General features: G+C 42.8%; 1 protein-coding gene across 1 annotated transcript in view; it reads left to right on the top strand.

Moving 5' to 3' along the window:
• Positions 1–369: 369 nt before the first annotated feature.
• LOC311145296 (fibulin-5-like) overlaps positions 370–19969 on the top strand; it is a gene marked incomplete at its 5' end in the record, with an annotated part of 37464 nt that continues 17864 nt past the window's right edge. Inside the window, one exon of the mRNA XM_084181530.1 lies at positions 370–420. Coding sequence (XP_084037656.1) covers positions 370–420 — 51 coding nt within the window. The remainder of the gene's footprint in view (positions 421–19969) is intronic.

Raw genomic sequence — 19969 nt, 5'->3', positions numbered from 1 at the left:
AATTTCCACACAATTAGCAAAATTGTACTCCAATGAGCAAAACACCTCCACAGATTTGCACAACATTACACACAATGTCCGCCTCACCCTTTTTGCAAAACATTACACACAGTGATTTGTAAAACTCTACACACATTTTCACACCTTAGACACAGATAAGGATCGTGAGGTTACTTCCTTGTAATTACAAAGCACCGGATTGCCAATTACCACACTAATGAACGAATTGGATAAACACATCTACCAGGTGTGGAAGCACACATGTGCTAATTTGAAAACGCAGCACTCAGGTGTGCTATAAAAGGCAGCAGGTGAGTTCACCTGTCTTCAACAAAAATGGAAGGAGTTAGAAGAAGAAGAAGAGTGAGAATGGGGGAGCTCAAAGAGGAGATGAAGGCGGTAGAGGAAGAGGAGAAGGAGGTAGAGGAAGAGGCATAGGTAGAGGAGAAGAAGGTAGAGGAAGAGAAGGAGGTAGAGGAAGACACCTAGGTAGAGGAAGAGGTAGAGAAGGACTTGAAGAGTTGATAGAACCTGAACAAAGAAGACGAGGACCAAATTTGACTCGAGAAATCCGTGCAACACTTATTGACCATGTTATCAACCATGGACTGACACTGATGGAAGCTGGACAAAGAGTTCAACCAAATCTCAGCAGAAATACTGTTGCGTCAGTAATTCGGACATTTCATCGAGAAAACAGGTAAGCTAACCACACAGTATACATTGAAACTGAAGCTTGTATAATCAATATTGTTTACTGTGACATTTGACAGTAGGCTGCATATATATATATATATATATATATATATATATATATATATATTTATTTATTTTTATCTTATTTTGTTTTTACATAGGATTGAGGGTCGAGGACACCAAGGTGGAAGGGGCCCTATGTTTAGTCGTGCACAAGAGGCCGCCATTGTGAACATGGTTTTGGCCAATAATTGTATCAGGCTACGAGAAATCCAAGCCAATATCATCAATGATGACAATATTTTCAATAACATCCAACGAGTCTCTCTGTCAACATTAGGTCGAATCCTAAAGAAAAATCAAATATACATGAAGCAACTGTATCGGGTACCATTTGACAGAAATTCAGAGAGAGTGAAACATCTGCGCAATGAGTATGTGGAGGTATGCATTGTTCATCTGACTATGGTGTGGTATCATGCACTGCTCATAATGTTCTGTCACAAAAAAAATACTGTGCTATAGATATTGAATAGCATCCTATTTTCTTTAATGTGTTTCAGAGAGTCTTGCAAATGGATGCTGCTGAAATTCAACATGAATTTATATATGTGGATGAGGCTGGATTTAACCTTGCAAAAACAAGAAGAAGAGGGAGAAATGTAATTGGGCACAGGGCAATCACCAATGTGCCAGGGCAGCGAGGGGGTAACATCACCCTTTGCGCTGCTATCACACAAAATGGGGTCCTCCACCACCATGCAAATCTGGGACCCTATAATGCAAATCTGATACTTGCATTTCTTGACCGATTGCATGAGATTGTCACAGCATTACACCAAGTGGACCAGATGCGGTACATTGTCGTTTGGGACAATGTCTCATTTCATCGGGCTGCTCTAGTCCAGAACTGGTTCCATGATCACCCTGATTTTTAAGTTTTATACCTTCCCCCATACTCCCCCTTCCTGAATCCTATAGAATATTTTTTTTCAGCGTGGCGGTGGAAGGTATATGACCTGCGGCCTTATGACCGTTTGCCCCTCATTCAGGCCATGGAACAGGCATGTGATCTTATTGAAGCAGCTTCAGTGCAGGGGTGGATTCGTCACACAAGGCGATTCTTCCAACGGTGCCTTGCCAATGAAGACATAGCCTGTGATGTGGATGAAATGTTATGGCCTGATCCAGCCAGACGGAGAGACGGATAGTTACAGTATTCTTGTTGCTTTTACAGTAGTTTTCTTTCATTTCTGTTTACTTTTACTTTACTTTTCTTCAGAGTCAAAGTGTATGTACTGTAATTCATGCAGTAATTTTTATTTGTCTACGGATTTTATTTGTTTACAGTAATTGATATCATTGTTGGTTGATTACTGTAACTGATTATGGTAAGAAATACTGTAAGCATTGAAATAAATACTTGAAATATTCAGTCTGCAGCATCAAGTGTTGTGCAGTGCTTGGTAAGGTTATAGTAGGCCTACAGTATTTGTCTACATTCTCCTTATATCTCAAAACAAATCATGAATAATGTTGTGAGTTTCTCACAATTTTTTGTCACCTAAATTATCTCTCACATACAGTAAGAATGTCTGGCCAAAAATCTTTTTTTTTTTTTTTTTTACAAATGTGTTTTTTATTTATCACAGCAGTGTGAAACTGGCTGCAATAGTGTATGATCATTGATGACTGTGTTGGTTAAATGAAAACAAATAGCATTTTCACAAATATGTGTATATGTTTTGACTGAAGTGTGTATGTTTTGACTGAAGTGTGTCATTTTGCAAACAATCTAGGAATTTTGCTAATTGATTGTGGTGTTTGGATAATTGTGATTATATTTTGACAAAAATAACTCTGTTTTCAAAATCGCGTGTAAACAATTGAAAAAAACTGTAAGTGTGTGCCCTCAGGCCTCTACTCTACTACCACATATCTATAACACAAAATCCATGTGTACGTGTGTGTATAGTGCGTATGTTATCGTGTGTGTATGCATGTGCCTATGTTTGTGTTGTTTCACAGTCCCCACTGTTCCATAAGGTGTATTTGTATATGTTTTTTTAAATCTGATTTTGGCATGAGTTACTTGATGTGGAATAGAGTTCCATGTAGTCAAATGTATTGGTCACATACACATGTTTAGCAGATGTTATTGTGAGTGTAGCGAAACGCTTGTGCTTCTAGTTCCGACAGTGCAGTAATATCTAGCAAGTAATATCTAACAGTTCTACAACAAAAACCTGATACACACAAATCAAGAATTCATAAGAATATATAAATATATGGATGAGCAATGTCATTGTCATTATCAGAGTGGCATAGGCTAAGATGCAATAGATAGTATAGAATACAGTATATACATATGAGATGGGTAATGCAAGATATGTAAATATTATTAAGATAGTATAGAATAAAGTACAGTTGAAGTCGGAAGTTTACATACACTTAGGTTGGAGTCATTAAAACTCGTTTTTCAACCACTACACACGTTTCTTGTTAACAAACTTGTCACGCCCTGGCTCTGGGGACACTTGTATGTTGAGCCAGGGTGTGAGTTTCCTTTTTTTCTAGTTGTTGTATTTCTATGTTGGCCAGAGTGGTTCTCAATCAGAGGCAACGAGTGTCAGCTGTTGCTGGTTGTCTCTGATTGGGAACCATATTTAGACAGGCTGTTTTCCCACAGTGGTTGTGGGATCTTGTTCCGTGTTCCGTGTTGGTTTGTGTTTGCACCTTTGGACGTCACGTATCGATTTTGTTGATTTGTTCGTGTAAATCATTTAATAAATAAATATGTTTGCATTCCACGCTGCGCCTTGGTCCTCCTCCTTCGACGATCGTGACAAAACTATAGTTTTGGCAAGTCGGTTAGGACATCTACTTTGTGCATGACACAAGTAATTTTTCCAACAATTATTTACAGACAGATTATTTCACTTATAATTCACTGTATCACAATTCCAGTGGGTCAGAAGTTTACATAAACTAAGTTGACTGTGCCTTTAAACAGCTTGGAAAATTCCATAAAATGATTTCATGGCTTTAGAAGCTATAGGCTAATTGACATAATTTGAGTCAATTGGAGGTGTACCTGTGGATGTATTTCAAGGCCTACCTTCAAAATAGGTGCCTCTTTGCTTGACATCATGGGAGAATCAAAAGATATCAGCCAAGACCTCAGAAAAAAATGGTAGACCTCCACCAGTCTGGTTCATCCTTGGGAGCAATTTCCAAATGCCTGAAGGTACCACATTCATCTGTACAAACAATAGTACGCAAGTATAAACACCATGGGACCACGCAGCCGTCATACCGCTCAGGAAGGAGACGAGTTCTGTCTCCTAGAGATTAACGTACTTTGGTGCGAAAAGTGCAAATCAATCCCAGAACAACAGCAAAGGACCTTGTGAAGATGCTGGAGGAAACAGGTACAAAAGTATCTATATCCACAGTAAAACGAGTCCTATATCGACATAACCTGAAAGGCCGCTCAGCAAGGATAAAGCCACTGCTCCAAAACCGCCATAAAAAAGCCAGACTACGGTTTGCAACTGCACATGGGGACAAAGATCGTACTGTTTGGAGAAATGTCCTCTGGTCTGATGAAACAAAAATAGAACTGTTTGGCCATAATGACCATCGTTATGTTTGGAGGAAAAAGGGGGAACTTGCAAACCAAAGAACACCATCCCAACCGTGAAGCACGGTGTGGCAGCATCATGCTGTGGGGGTGCATTGCTGCAGGAGGGACTGGTGCACTTCACAAAATAGATGGCATCATGAGGAAGGAAAATTATGTGGACAACAACAACTCAAGACATCAGTCATTAAGTTAAAGCTTGGACGCAAATGGGTCTTCCAAATGGACAATGACCCCAAGCATACTTCCAAAGTTGTGGCAAAATGTCTTAAGGACAACAAAGTCAAGGTATTGGTGTGGCCATCACAAAGCCCTGACCTCAATCCTATAGAACATTTGTGGGCAGAACTGAAAAAGCATGTGCGAGCAAGGAGGCCTACAAACCTGACTCAGTTACACCAGCTCTGTCAGGAGGAATGGGCCAAAATGTTTGACCCAAGTTAACAATTGAATGGCAATGCTACCAAATACTAATTGAGTGTATGTAAACTTCTGACCCACTGGGAATGTGATGAAATAAATACAATCTGAAATAAATCATTCTCTCTATTATTATTCTGACATTTCACATTCTTAAAATAAAGTGGTGATCCTAACTGACCTAAGACAGTGAATTTTTACAACGATTAAATGTCAGGAATTGTGAAAAACTGAGTTTAAATGTATTTGGCTAAGGTGTATGTAAACTTCCAACTTCAACTGTACATATGAGATGTATATAGTCATGGCTCTATATAGTAATGTGCGCCTCCCATAGTTTGTTCTTGACTTGGGGACTGTGAAGAGAACTCTGGTGGTATGTCTTGTGGGGTATGCATGGTTGTCCAGTAGTTCAAACAGACAGCTCGGTTCATTACTCCACCTGCTATATTGTGGATACAGAGTTACCTGTCTAACAGAACACAGATGGTGTTCTTTAATCGAAGCCTCTCCAACATAATCCAGGTAGAATCAGGAATTCCCCAGGGCAGCTGTCTAGGCCCATTACTTTTTTCAATCTTTACTAATGATTGCGTTATGCCTCTCTCCCAAGTCAATATGCCTTGCCTATTGCTGTTTGGGTTAGTTCTTATTGTACTATTTCACTGTAGAGCCCCCAGTCCCGCTCAACCTGCCTCAGATAGCTCCTTTGTCCCAGCCCCATAAACGCGGAGACCGGCTCAATCGGTGCCTCCAGTGATGCTATCACTTTCATCATTACCCAATGCTTAGGTTTACCTCCACTGTACTCATACCCTTCCATATCCTTGTCTGTACATAATGCCCTGAATCTATTCTACAATGCCCAGAAATCTGCCCCTTTTATTCTCTGTACCCAACGCACTAGAAGACCAGTTCTTAAAGCCTTTAGCCGTATCCTTATTCTATTCCTCCTCTGTTCCTCTGGTGATGTTGAGGTTAACCCAGGCCCTGTAGCCTCCATTATCACTCCTACTCCCCAGGCGTTATCATTTGTTGACTTCTGTAACAGTAAATGCCTTGGTTTCTTGCATGTTAACATCAGAAGCCTCCTTCCTAAGTTTGAGTTATTCACTGCGTTAGCACACTATGCCAACCCTGATGTTCTAGCTGTGTCTGAATCCTGGCTTAGGAAGGCCACCAAAAATTCAAAAATGTTCATCCTGAACTACAACATTTTCCATCTAGATAGAACTGCCAAAGGGGGCGGAGTTGCAATCTACTGTAGAGATAGCCTGCAGAGCTCTATCATACTATCCAGGTCTGTGCCCAAACAGTTTGAGCTTCTACTTCTAGAAATCCACCTTTCCAGAAATAAGTCTCTCACTGTTGCCGCTTGCTACAGACCCCCCTCAGCCCCCAGTTGTGCCCTGGACACCATATGTGAATTGCTTGCCCCCCATCTATCCTCAGAGTTCGTACTGCTTGGTGACCTAAACTGGGATATGCTTAACACCCCGGCCGTCCTACAATCTAAACTAGATGCCCTCAATCTGACACAAATTATCAAGGAACCTACCAGGTACAACCCTAAATCCATAAACATGGGCACCCTCATAGATATCATCCTGACTAATTTACCCGCTAAATACACCTCCGATGTCTACAACCAGGATCTCAGCGATCACTGCCTCATTACCTGCGTCCGCAATGGGTCCGATGTCAAACAACCACCCCTCATCACTGTCAAATGCTCCCTAAAACACTTCAGCGAGCAGGCCTTTCTATTTGACCTGGCCCGGGTATCATGGATGGATGTTGACCTCATTCCGTCAGTAGAGGATGCCTGGATGTTCTTTAAAAGTGCTTTCCTCTCCATCTTAAATAAGCATGCCCCATTCAAAAAATTCAGAACTAAGAACAGATATAGCCCCTGGTTCACCCCAGACTTGACTGCCCTTGACCAGAACAAAAACATCCTGTGGCGTACTGCATTAGCATCGAACAGCCTCCGCAATATGCAACTTTTCAGGGAAGTCAGGAACCAATATGCACAATCAGTTAGGAAAGGTTAGCTTCTCCTTCACCCAAATTCAGATAGCTGATGTCCTGAAAGAGCTGCAAAATCTGGACCCCTACAAATCAGCTGGGCTAGACAATCTGGACCCTTTCTTTCTAAAATTAGCCACCGAAATATATATCCATCCTGCCCTGCCTTTCGAAAGTATTTGAAAGCCAAGTTAACAAACAATTTAACCGACAATTTCGAATCCCACTGTACCTTCTCCGCTATGCAATCTGGTTTCCGAGCTGGTCATGGGTGCACCTCAGCCACGCTCAAGGTCCTAAACGATATTAAAACCGCGATTGATAAAAGACAGTACTGTGCAGCCGTCTTCATCGACCTGGCCAAGGCTTTTGACTGTCAATCATCGCATTCTTATTGGCAGACTAAATAGCCTTGGTTTCTCAAATGACTGCCTGGCCTGGTTCACCAACTACTTCTCAGATAGAGTTCAATATGTCAAATCGGAGGGCCTGTTGTCTGGACCTCTGGCAGTCTCTATGGGGGTACCACAGGGTTCAATTCTCGGGCAGACTCTATTCTCTGTGTACATCAATGATGACGCTCTTGCAGCTGGTGACTCTCAGATCCACCTCTACGCAGATGACACCGTTTTGTATACATCTGGCCCTTCATTGGACACTGTGTTAACATACCTCCATACGAGCTTCATCTCCAATCCAAAGTTAAATCTAGAATCTGCTTCCTATTTCGCAACAAATCCTCCTTCACTCATGCTGCTAAACATGCCCTCGTAAAACTGACTATCCTAACGATCCTTGACTTCGGCGATGTAATTTACAAAATAGCTTCCAACACTCTACTCAGCAAATTGGATGTAGTCTATCACAGTGCCATCCGTTTTGTCACCAAAGCCCCATATACTACCCACCATTGTGACCAGTACGCTCTCGTTGGCTGGCCCTCACTACATATTTGTCACCAAACCCACTGGCTCCAGGTCATAAATAAATCACTTCTAGGCAAATCCCCGCCTTATCTTAGCTTGTTGGTCACCATAGCAACACCCACCCATAGTATGCGTTCCAGCAGGTATATCTGTCACGCCCTGGCTCTGGGGACTCTGAAATGTTGAGCCAGGGTGTGGATTTTCTATGTTTAGTTTCACGGGGTAGCTTCTATGTTGTGTTTTCTATGTTTTGGGTTTTGTTCTAGATCATATAGATCTATGTTGGTCAGGGTGGTTCCCAATCAGAGGCAGCTGTTGCTCGTTGTCTCTGATTGGGATCCATACTTAGGTAGGTTGTTTTCAGCTATTCTTTGTGGGATCTTGTTCTGATTTGGGTTGTGTTATACCGTAGACGTCACGTTATCGTTGTTGTTTTGATCGTGTGATCATTCTAAATAAATAATATGTTCACCTTCAACGCTGCGCCTTGGTCCGCTTCATCATGTGTCAACGATCGTGACAGAAGATCCCACCTCGACTGGATCAAGCAGCGTGACGAGGAGAGAGGATGGACGTGGGAGGAGATGAGTGCGAGTCTGGCAAGAGGGATGGAGGCCTTGGCCACGGGTAGGAGTGAAGCCCATAAATTTTTTAGGGGGGGGCTAACGCCGTGGACGAAGGGCAGCAGGAGGACGCCAGGTTACGGGAGTCACTGGTCACCAGGGGGAAGGAGGTTGTAGAGGCACGGCGAGAGGTACTGGCGTGTGTTGCCAGTCCGGTCCGGCCTGTTCCTGATCCCCACGTAGGGCCAGTGGTGTGTGTTCCCAGTACGGTCCGGCCTGTTCCTGCCACTCGCACCAAGTCTACGGTGCGCGTCGCCAGCCCAGTTCGGCCCATTCCTGCTCCCCGCACCAAGTCAGGGGTGCGCTTCGACAGCCCGGCTCGGCCCGTTCCTGCTCCCCGCACCAAGTCAGGGGTGCGCTTCGACAGCCCGGCTCGGCCCGTTCCTGCTCCCCGCACCAAGTCAGTGGTGCGCTTCGTCAGCCCGGCTCGGCCCGTTCCTGCTCCCCGCACCAAGTCAGTGGTGCGCTTCGTCAGCCCGGCTCGGCCCGTTCCTGCTCCCTGCACCAAGTCAGGGGTGCGCTTCGACAGCCCGGCTCGGCCCGCTCCTGCTCCCCACACCAAGCCAGTGGTGTGCGTCGTCAGTCCGGCACGGCCCGTGCCTGTTCCCCGCACCAAGTCAGGGGTGCGCTTCGACAGCCTTGCTCGGCCCGCTCCTGCTCCCCACACCAAGCCAGTGGTGTGCGTCGTCAGTCCGGCACGGCCCGTGCCTGTTCCACCGGTGGCTGGTCCGGCACCGGTCAGATGCTTCACGTCGGAGCTAGAGCAATCCGCTCCACCAGTGTTCAGTCCAGCTCCGGCCAGCAGGGCCAGACCGGACCAGGGGTACTGTGGGGGGTTAGAGAGGGAGTGGGGATCATGCCCAGAGCCGGATCCGCCGCCAAGGCGGAGTGCCCACCCGGTCCCTCCCCTGTGGTGTTCTGTTGGCGCGGTCGGAGTCCGCGCCTTTGGGGGGGGGGTACTGTCACGCCCTGGCTCTGGGGACTCTGAAATGTTGAGCCAGGGTGTGGATTTTCTATGTTTAGTTTCACGGGGTAGCTTCTATGTTGTGTTTTCTATGTTTTGGGTTTTGTTCTAGATCATATAGATCTATGTTGGTCAGGGTGGTTCCCAATCAGAGGCAGCTGTTGCTCGTTGTCTCTGATTGGGAGCCATACTTAGGTAGGCTGTTTTCAGCTATTCTTTGTGGGATCTTGTTCTGATTTGGGTTGTGTTATACCGTAGACGTCACGTTATCGTTGTTGTTTTGATCGTGTGATCATTCTAAATAAATAATATGTTCACCTTCAACGCTGCGCCTTGGTCCGCTTCATCATGTGTCAACGATCGTGACAATATCTCACTGGTCATCCCCAAAGCCAACACCTCCTTTGGCCGCCATTACTTCCAGTTCTCTTTTGCAAATGATTGGAACGAACTGCAAAAATCTCTGAAGCTGGAGACTCTTATCTCCCTCACTAACTTTAAGCATCAGTTGTCAGAGCAGCTTACCGATCACTGCACCTGTACACAGCCCATCTGTAATTAGCCCACCCAACTACCTCATCCCCATATTGTTATTTACATTGTTGCATCTATTTGCACATCATCTTCTGCACATCTATCACTCCAGTGTTAATACTAAATTGTAATTATTTTGCACTATGGCCTATTTATTGCCTTACCTCCATAACTTACTACATTTGCACACACTGTATATAGATTTTCTATTGTGTTATTGACTGTACGTTTTGTTTATTCCATATGTAACTCTGTGTTGTTGTTTTTATCGCACTGCTTTGCATTATCTTGGCCAGGTCGCAGTTGTAAATGAGAACTTGTTCTCAACTGGCTTACCTGGTTAAATAAAGGTGAAATAAAATAGATAAGCCACTGGCTTTGAGTAAAGCTTTGAGTAAAGCCAGAGTGTGTATGTATGCTGATGACTCAACACAATACTTGTCAGCGACTGAAATAACTGCAACACTTAACAAAGAGTTGCAGTTAGTTTCAGAGTGGGTGGCAAGGATTAAGTTAGTCCTAAATATTTCTAAAACTAAAAGCATTGTATTTGGGACAAATCATTCACTAAACCCTAAACCTCAACTAAATCTTGTAATAAATAATATGGAAATTGAGCAAGTTGAGGTGACTAAACTGCTTGGAGTCACCCTGGATTGTAAACTGTCATGGTCAAAACATATTGATACAACAGTAGCTAAGATGGGGAGAAGTCTGTCCATAATAAAGCGCTGCTCTGCATTCTTAACAGCACTATCAACAAGGCAGGTCCTACAGGCTCTAGTTTTGTCACACCTGGACTACAGTTCAGTCGTGTGGTCAGGTGCCACAAAAAATGACTCAGGAAAATTGCAATTGGCTCAGAACAGGGCAGCACGGCAGGCCCTTGGATGTACATAGAGAGCTAATATTAATAATATGCATGTCAATCTCTCCTGGCTCAAAGTGGAGGAGAGATTGACTTCATCACTACTTGTATTTATGAGAGGTATTGACATGTTGAATGCGCCAAGCTGTCTGTTTGAACTACTGGCGCACAGCTCGGACACCCATGCATACCCTAGAAGACATGCCACCCGAGGTCTCTTCACAGTCCCCAAGTCCAGAACAGACTATGGGAGGCGCACAGTACTACATAGAGCCATGACTACATGGAACTCTATTCCACATCAGGTAACTGATGCAAGCAGTAAAATTAGATTTAAAAAACAGATTAAAAAACAATTTATGTAACAGCAGGGACTGTGAAGAGACACAGACATAGGCACAGACACATGCATACACACACATGATAACATACACACTATACACTATACACACACGTACACATGGATCTTGTACTGTAGATATGTGTTAGTGGTGGAGTAGGGGCCTGAGGGCACACAGTGTGTTGTGAAATCTGTGAATGTATTGTAATGTTTTTAATATTGTATGAACTGCCTTAATTGCTGGACCCCAGGAAGAGTAGCTGCTGCCTTGGCAGCAGCTAATGGGGATCCATAATAAATACAAATACTAATAGCATTCTTACATAGGTATTCCTCTTGTCCACATGGGATAGGGCAGTGTGCAGTGTGATGGCGATTGCATCATCTGTGGATCTATTGGGGTGGTATGCAAATTGAAGTGGGTCCAGGGTGGCAATTAAGGTAGAGGTGATATGATCCTTGACTAGTCTCTCAAATCACTTCATGATGACAGAGGTGAGTGCTACGGGGCGATAGTCATTTAGTTCAGTTACCTTTGCCTTCATGGGTACAGGGACAATGGTGACCATCTTGAAGCATGTGGGGACAGCAGACTGGGATAGGGAAAGATTGAATATGTCCGTGAACACACCAGCCAGCTGGTCTGCGCATGCTCTGAGGACGCGGCTAGGGATGCCATCTGGGCCGGCAGCCTTGTGAGGGTCAACACGCTTAAATGTCTTACTCACGTCGGCCACGGAGAAGGAGAGGCCACAGTCCTTGGTAGCGGGCCGCGTTGTTGGCACTTTATTATCCTCAAAGCGGGCGAAGGTGTTTAGCTTGTCCGGAAGCAAGTCGTTGGTGTCACGACATGGCTGGTTTTCCTTTTGTAGTCCGTGATTGTCTGTAGACCCTGCTACATACGTCTCGTGTCTGAGCCGTTGAATTGTGACTCCACTTTGTCCCTATACTGATGTTTTGCCTGTTTGATTGCCTTGCGGAGGGAATAAATACACTGTTTGTATTCTGCCATTTTCCCAGTCACCTTGGCATGGTTAAATGCGGTGGTTCGCGCTTTCAGTTTTGCACGAATGCTGCCATCTATCCACGGTTTCTGGTTAGGGTAGGTTTGAATAGTCACAGTGGGTACAACATCTCCTATACACTTCCTGATAAACTCAGTCACCGTATCAGTATAAACGTCAATATTATTCTCTGAAGCTACCCGGAACCTATCCCAGTCCGCGTGATCAAAACAATCTTGTAGCGTGGATTCCGATTCGTCAGATCAGCGTTGAATGGTCCTTAGCACGGGTACTTCCTGTTTGAGTTTCTGCCTATAGGAAGGGAGGAACAAAATGGAGTCGTAGTCAGATTTGCAAAAAGAAGGGCAGGGGAGGGCCTTATAACCATATAATAAATAATAATAATATGCCATTTAGCAGACGCTTTTATCCAAAGCGACTTACAGTCATGCGTGCATACATTTTTGTGTATTGGTGGTCCCGGGGATCGAACCCACTACCTTGGCGTTACAAGCGCCGTGCTCTACCAGCTGAGCTACAGAGGACCACACCATCCCGGAAGTTTGAATAGCAATGGTCAAGGATTTTAGCAGCGCGAGTACTACAGTCGATGTGTTAATAGAACTTCGCCAACCTTTCCTCAAATTTGCTCTGTTAAAATCCCCAGCTACAATAAATGCAGCCTCAGGATATGTGGCTTCCAGTTTGCATAAAGTCCAGTGAAGTTCTTTGAGGGCCGTCGTGGTATCGGCTTGAGGGGGGATATACACGGCCGTGACTATAACCAAAGAGAATTATCTTGGGAGAAAATACGGTCTGCATTTGATTGTGAGGTATTCTAGGTCGGGTGAACAGAAGGACTTGAGTTCCTGTATGTTACTACAATTACACCACGAGTCGTTAAACCATAAAACATACACCTCCGCCCTTCTGCTTCCCGGAGAGATATTTATTCCTGTCTGCGCGATGAACTGAGAACCAAGCTGGCTGGACCGATTTCAACAGAATATCCCGAGAGAGCCATGTTTCCATGAAACAGAGTATGTTACAATCCCTGATGTCTCTCTGGAGAAAAAAAACTCCCCCTGAGCTCATCAACTTTATTATCCAGGGACTGAACATTAGCGAGTAATATACTCTGAAGCGGTGGGCGGTGTGCACGCCTCCTAAGTCGGACTAGAAGGCCGCACCGAGTACCTCTCCTCCGACGTTGTTTTGGGTCGGCCTCTGGAATCAGTTCAATTTCCCTGGGGGGGTGCGAACAAAGGATCCGCTTCGGGAAAGTCGTATTCCTGGTCGTAATGCTGGTAGTGCTGGTAGTGCTGGTGAGTTACCGCCGCTCTGATATCCAATAGTTCTTCCCAGCTGTATGTAATAACACAAACAATTTTCTGGGCAAATAACGTAAGAAATAAAACATTAAAAAAACAAAATACTGCAAAGTTTCCTAAGAGCTAGAAGCAAGGCAGCCCTCTGTCGGTGCCATTTATGTTTACGTTCGTGTGTGTGTGTATGTGTGTGCGTGCGTGCGTGTGCGTGTGTGTGTGTGTTGTCTATTTGAATACATGGGCATGTTCTTGCTTGCATATATCTAGACAGAACCAACAGATGATAAATTATTAATGTTTCAGATGTTGAAATGTCTCCACAAACAGAAAGGAGAGGAGAGGAGACAGGACAGGACAGGAGAGGAGGGGAGGGGAGGGGAGGGGAGATTAGGAGAAAAGCCAAAACCAACAGTCACTTAACTATAATATAAATAGAGAGGGGGGGGAGAGAGAGGGGGAGAGAGAGAGAGGGGAGAGAGAGAGAGACAAAGAGAGAGAGAGAGAGAGAGAGAGAGACAGGCTAAACAGTATATTTGACCTCTCAGCTTCCCTATCAAATCTAAAAATCTCTAACAGAAAACCAAAGAAAAGTAATAACAGTGATAAATGGTTTGATGAAGAATGCAAAACCTAAGAAAGAAATTGAGAAACCTATCCAACCAAAAGCATAGAGACCCAGAAAACCTGAGCCTACGCCTTCACTATGGTGAATCACTAAAACAATACAGAAATACACTACGGAAAAAGAAGGAACAGCATGTCAGAAATCAGCTCAATGTAATTGAAGAATCCATAGACTCTAACCACTTCTGGGAAAATTGGAAAACACTAAACAAACAACAACACGAAGAGCTATCTATCCAAAACGGAGATGTATGGGTAAACCACTTCTCCAATCTTTTTGGCCCTTTAACAGAGAACAAACAGCAAAAAAATATACATGATCAAATGCAAATCTTAGAATCAACTATTAAAGACTACCAGAACCCACTGGATTCTCCAATTACATTGAATGAACTACAGGACAAAATACAAACCCTCCAACCCAAAAAGTCCTGTGGTGTTGATGGTATCCTCAATGAAATGATAAAATATACAGACCACAAATTTCAATTAGCTACACTTAAACTCTTTAACATCATCCTTAGCTCTGGTATCTTCCCCAATATTTGGAACCAAGGACTGATCACCCCAATCCACAAAAGTGGAGACAAATTTGACCCCAATAACTACCGTGGGATATGCGTCAACAGCAACCTTGGGAAAATCCTCTGCATTATCATTAACAGCAGTTCATTTCCTCAGTGAAAACAATGTACTGAGCAAATGTCAAATTGGCTTTTTACCAAATTACCGTACGACAGACCACGTATTCACCCTGCACACCCTAATTGACAAACAAACAAACCAAAACAAAGGCAAAGTCTTCTCATGCTTTGTTGATTTCAAAAAAGCTTTTGACTCAATTTGGCATGAGGGTCTGCTATACAAATTGATGGAAAGTGGGGTTTGGGGAAAAACATACGACATTATAAAATCCATGTACACAAAAAAGTGTGCGGTTAAAATTGGCAAAAAACACACACATTTCTTTCCACGGGGCCGTGGGGTGTGACAGGGATGCAGTTTAAGCCCCACCCTCTTCAACATATATATCAACGAATTGGCGAGGGCACTAGAACAGTCTGCAGCACCCGGCCTCACCCTACTAGAATCTGAAGTCAAATGTCTTCTGTTTGCTGATGATCTGGTGCTTCTGTCACCAACCAAGGAGGGCCTACAGCAGCACCTAGATCTTCTGCACAGATTCTGTCAGACCTGGGCCCTGACAGTAAATCTCAGTAAGACAAAAAATAATGGTGTTCCAAAAAAGGTCCAGTTGCCAGGACCACAAATACAAATTCCATCTAGACACCGTTGCCCTAGAGCACACAAAAAACTATACATACCTCGGCCTAAACATCAGCGCCACAGGTAACTTCCACAAAGCTGTGAACAATCTGAGAGACAAGGCAAGAAGGGCCTTCTATGCCATCAAAAGGAACATAAAATTTGACATACCAATTAGGATCTGGCTAAAAATACTTGAATCAGTTATAGAACCCATTGCCCTTTATGGTTCTGAGGTCTGGGGTCCGCTCACCAACCAAGAATTCACAAAATGGGACAAACACCAAATTGAGACTCTGCATGCAGAATTCTGCAAAAACATCCTCCGTGTACAACGTAAAACACCAAATAATGCATGCAGAGCAGAATTAGGCCAATACCCGCTAATTATCAAAATCCAGAAAAGAGCCGTTAAATTCTATAACTACTTAAAAGGAAGCGATTCCCAAACCTTCCATAACAAAGCCATCACCTACAGAGAGATGAACTTGGAGAAGAGTCCCCTAAGTAAGCTTGTCCTGGGCCTCTGTTCACAAACACAAACAGACCCCACAGAGCCCCAGGACAACAACAACAACAACAACAACAACACAATTAGACCCAACCAAATCATGAGAAAACAAAAAGAGAATTACTTGACACATTGGAAAGAACAAACAAAAAAACAGAGCAAACTAGAATGCTATTTGGCCCTAAACAGAGAGTACACAGTGGCAGAATACCTGACCACTGTGACTGACCCAAACTTAAGGAAAGCTTTGACTATGTACAGACTCAGTGAGCATAGCCTTGCTATTGAGAAAGGCCGCCGTAGGCAGACCTGCCTCTCAAGAGAAGACAGGCTATGTGCACACTGCCCACAAAATGAGGTGGAAACTGAGCTGCACTTCCTAACCTCCTGCCAAATGTATGACCATATTAGAGACACATATTTCCCTCCGATTACAGCGACCCACAAAGAATTCGAAAACAAACCCAATTTTGATAAACTCCTTTATCTACTGGGTGAAAAACCACAGTGTGCCATCACAGCTGCAAGATTTGTGACCTGTTGCCACAAGAAAAGGGCAACCAGTGAAGAACAAACAATTGTAAATACAACCCATATTTATGTTTATTTATTTTCCCATTTGTACTTTAACTATTTGCACATTGTTACAACACTGTATATATACATAATATGACATTTCAAATGTCTTTATTCTTTTGAAACTTCTGAGTGTAATGTTTACTGTTAATATTTATTGTTGATTTCACTTTTGTTTACTATCTACTTCACTTGCTTTGGCAATGTTAACATACGTTTCCCATGCCAATGGAGAGAGAGAGAGAGAGAGAGAGAGAGAGAGAGAGAGAGAGAGAGAGAGAGAGAGAGAGAGAGAGAGAGAGAGAGAGAGAGAGAGAGAGAGAGAGAGAGAGAGAGAGAGAGAGAGAGAGAGAGAGAGAGAGAGAGAGAGAGAGAGAGAGAGAGAGAGAGAGAGAGAGACCAATCAAGAGGGAATGAGAGAAGGACTGGAGGGGTGTAGTTTCATCACAATGTCAATATGTACAGTAATATGGAGAAAAGGAGTGTGTGGTTTTGTGTATACTCATATACAGTCCCTTTTGACATATGTTCCTGATTAGCCAAACTGACCGACAGTATAGCAAATATTTTGTCAGAATAAGCTGAGCTGTTGACTGGTGCGTTTCCTGCTTTGGCCAATTTGCAAAGTCTGAAGCACCGCCTAGTTCTAAAATGTATATTCTTAAAACTCGATTTTAAACGTAACCCTAACCTTAAACCTAACCTTAACCACACTGCTAACCTTATGCCTAACCCTTATGTTAAAATGAAGACCAAAAATCTCATTTTTGTTTTGATACATTTTTATAACATGAACAATTTTCACTTTGCATTTTGGCCATCTAGTGGAAACCGCTCTCTCCTAAATCTCTTCGTCTCTCTCATATTTCTAGAAGTTTTCGATTCTAATACTGAATCAACTGTGACGTCCACTCTGCAACATATAATGTGTGTCTACATAAAAGTCTGTATTAAAACTATCTGAGGGCTCAATATGGGCCTCTAACTGTCTAGCGGTGGCATAACAGACAACACATTTCTGGGAAAAATATGAATAAATTCTCTACCCTCTGTCTTTCTTTTTGTGTACGAGATGGTGCCCTATTCCCTATATAATGCACAACTTAGGCCATAGCCATAGGCTCTTGTCAAAAGTAGTGCACTATATAGACCCTATATAGGGAATAGGGTGCCATTTCCTGGCAGTATGGTAGAAGTTGGTCTGAGTTGTATTGGGGAGCAGTTGCTGTCTATTCTATTACTTTTGGTAAGCAACGTTCTGTTGTGTTGTGTTCTGTTGTGATGTGATGTGATGTGTTGTGATGTGTTGTGTTCTGTTGTGATGTGATGTGTTGTGTTGTGATGTGATGTGTTGTGTTGTGATGTGTTGTGTTGGTTTATGTTGGGTTTTGTTGTGATATGTTGTGTTGTGATGTGATGTGTTGTGTTCTGTTGTGTTGTGATGTGTTTCGATGTGTTGTGATGTGATGTGTTGTGATGTGTTGTGATGTCTTGTGTTGTGTTGTGTTGGTTTATGTTGGGTTTTGTTGTGATATGTTGTGTTGTGATGTGATGTGTTGTGTTCTGTTGTGTTGTGATGTGTTTCGATGTTTTGTGTTCTGATATGTCATGATTTGCTGTGATGTGTTGTGTTCTGTTTTGATGTGTTTCGATGTTTTGTGTTGTGATGTGTTGTGATGTGATGTGTTGTGATGTGTTGTAATGTGTTGTGATGTGATGTGATGTGTTGTGTTGTGATATGTTGTGTTGTGATGTGTTGTGTTGTGTTCTGTTGTTTTTGATATGTTGTGTGTGATATGATGTGTTGTGATGTGTTGTGTTTTGACATGATGTGTCGTCATGTGTTTTGTTTTGTTGTGTAGTGATGTATTTTGATGTGTTGTGTTGTGTTGCGTTGTGATGTGATGTGATGTGATGTGTTCTGTTCTGTTCTGTTGTGATGTGTTGTGATGTGTTGTGATGTGTTGTGTTGTGATATGTTGTGAGGTGATGTGTTATGTTGTGTTGTGAAGGGTTGTGTTGTGAAGTGTTGTGATGTGTTGTGATGTATTGTGATGTGTTGTGATATGATGTGTTGTGTTGTGATATGTTGTGATGTGATTTGTTGTGTTTTGATGTGTTGTGATGTGTTTCAATGTTTTGTGATGTGATGTGTTGTGATGTGTTGTGATGTGTTGTGATGTGATGTGATGTGTTGTGATGTGTTGTGATGTGATGTGATGTGATGTGTTGTGTTCTGATGTGTCGTGATGTGTTGTGTTGTGACATGTTCTGTTCTGTTGTGATTTGTTGTGATGTGTGTGATGTGATGTGATGTGTTGTGTTGTGATGTGTTGTAATGTGTTGTGATGTGTTGTGATGTGCTCTGATGTAATTTGTTGTGATGTGTTGTGTTGTAATATGTTGTGATGTGATGTGTTGTGATGTGTTGTGATGTGATGTGATGTGTTGTGTTCTGATGTGTCGTGATGTGTTGTGTTGTGACATGTTCTGTTCTGTTGTGATGTGTTGTGTTCTGTTTATGTTGTGAAGTGTTGTGATGTGTTGTGATGTGTTGTGATGTGTTGTGATGTGCTCTGATGTAATGTGTTGTGATGTGTTGTGTTGTAATATGTTGTGATGGGATGTGTTGTGATGTGTTGTGTTGTGATGTGTTTCGATGTTTTGTGTTCTGATATGTCATGATTTGCTGTGATGTGTTGTGTTCTGTTTTGATGTGTTTCGATGTTTTGTGTTGTGATGTGTTGTGATGTGTTGTGATGTGATGTGTTGTGATGTGTTGTAATGTGTTGTGACGTGATGTGATGTGTTGTGTTGTGATATGTTGTGTTGTGATGTGTTTCGATGTGTTGTGATGTGATGTGATGTGTTGTGTTGTGTTGTGTTCTGTTGTTTTTTGATATGTTGTGTTGTGATGTGATGTGATGTGTTGTGTTGTGATATGATGTGTTGTGATGTGTTGTGTTTTGATATGATGTGTCGTCATGTGTTTTGTTTTGTTGTGTAGTGATGTATTGTGATGTGTTGTGTTGCGTTGTGATGTGATGTGATGTGTTCTGTTCTGTTCTGTTGTGATGTGTTGTGATGTGTTGTGTTGTGATATGTTGTGAGGTGATGTGTTATGTTGTGTTGTGAAGTGTTGTGTTGTGATGTGTTGTGATGTATTGTGATGTGTTGTGATGTGATGTTGTGTAATGTGTTCTGTTGTGTTGTGGTGTAATGTGTTCTGTTGTATTCTGTTTTGTTGTGGTGTATTGTGTTCTGTTGTGTTCTGTTGTGTTGTGGTGTAATGTGTTCTGTTGTATTCTGTTTTGTTGTGGTGTAATGTGTTCTGTTGTGTTCTGCTGTGTTGTGGTGTAATGTGTTCTGTTGTGTTGTGTTGTATTGTGTTCTGTTGTTTTCTGTTGTTTTGTGGTCCAGTGGTCCATAGTCGCAGCATAGCTAAGGAGCAGAGCGAAACTAGCTGCCTCTGACGACTCATAAACAAACACGCACTACCCTTTCATACAGTGGTGTAAAGTACAACACTAAAAGTAAAAATAATTTAAAGTACTACCTAAGTAGTTGTTTTGGGTATCTGTAATTTACTATTTATATTTTTGAAAACTTTTACTTTTA

The sequence above is a fragment of the Coregonus lavaretus genome (assembly GCF_964263955.1).
Source record: "Coregonus lavaretus genome assembly, chromosome: 18".
Taxonomy (NCBI): Eukaryota; Metazoa; Chordata; class Actinopteri; order Salmoniformes; family Salmonidae; genus Coregonus; species Coregonus lavaretus.
Note: the sequence above shows the minus strand (reverse complement) of the source record. Positions and strands in the feature narration are given on the sequence as shown.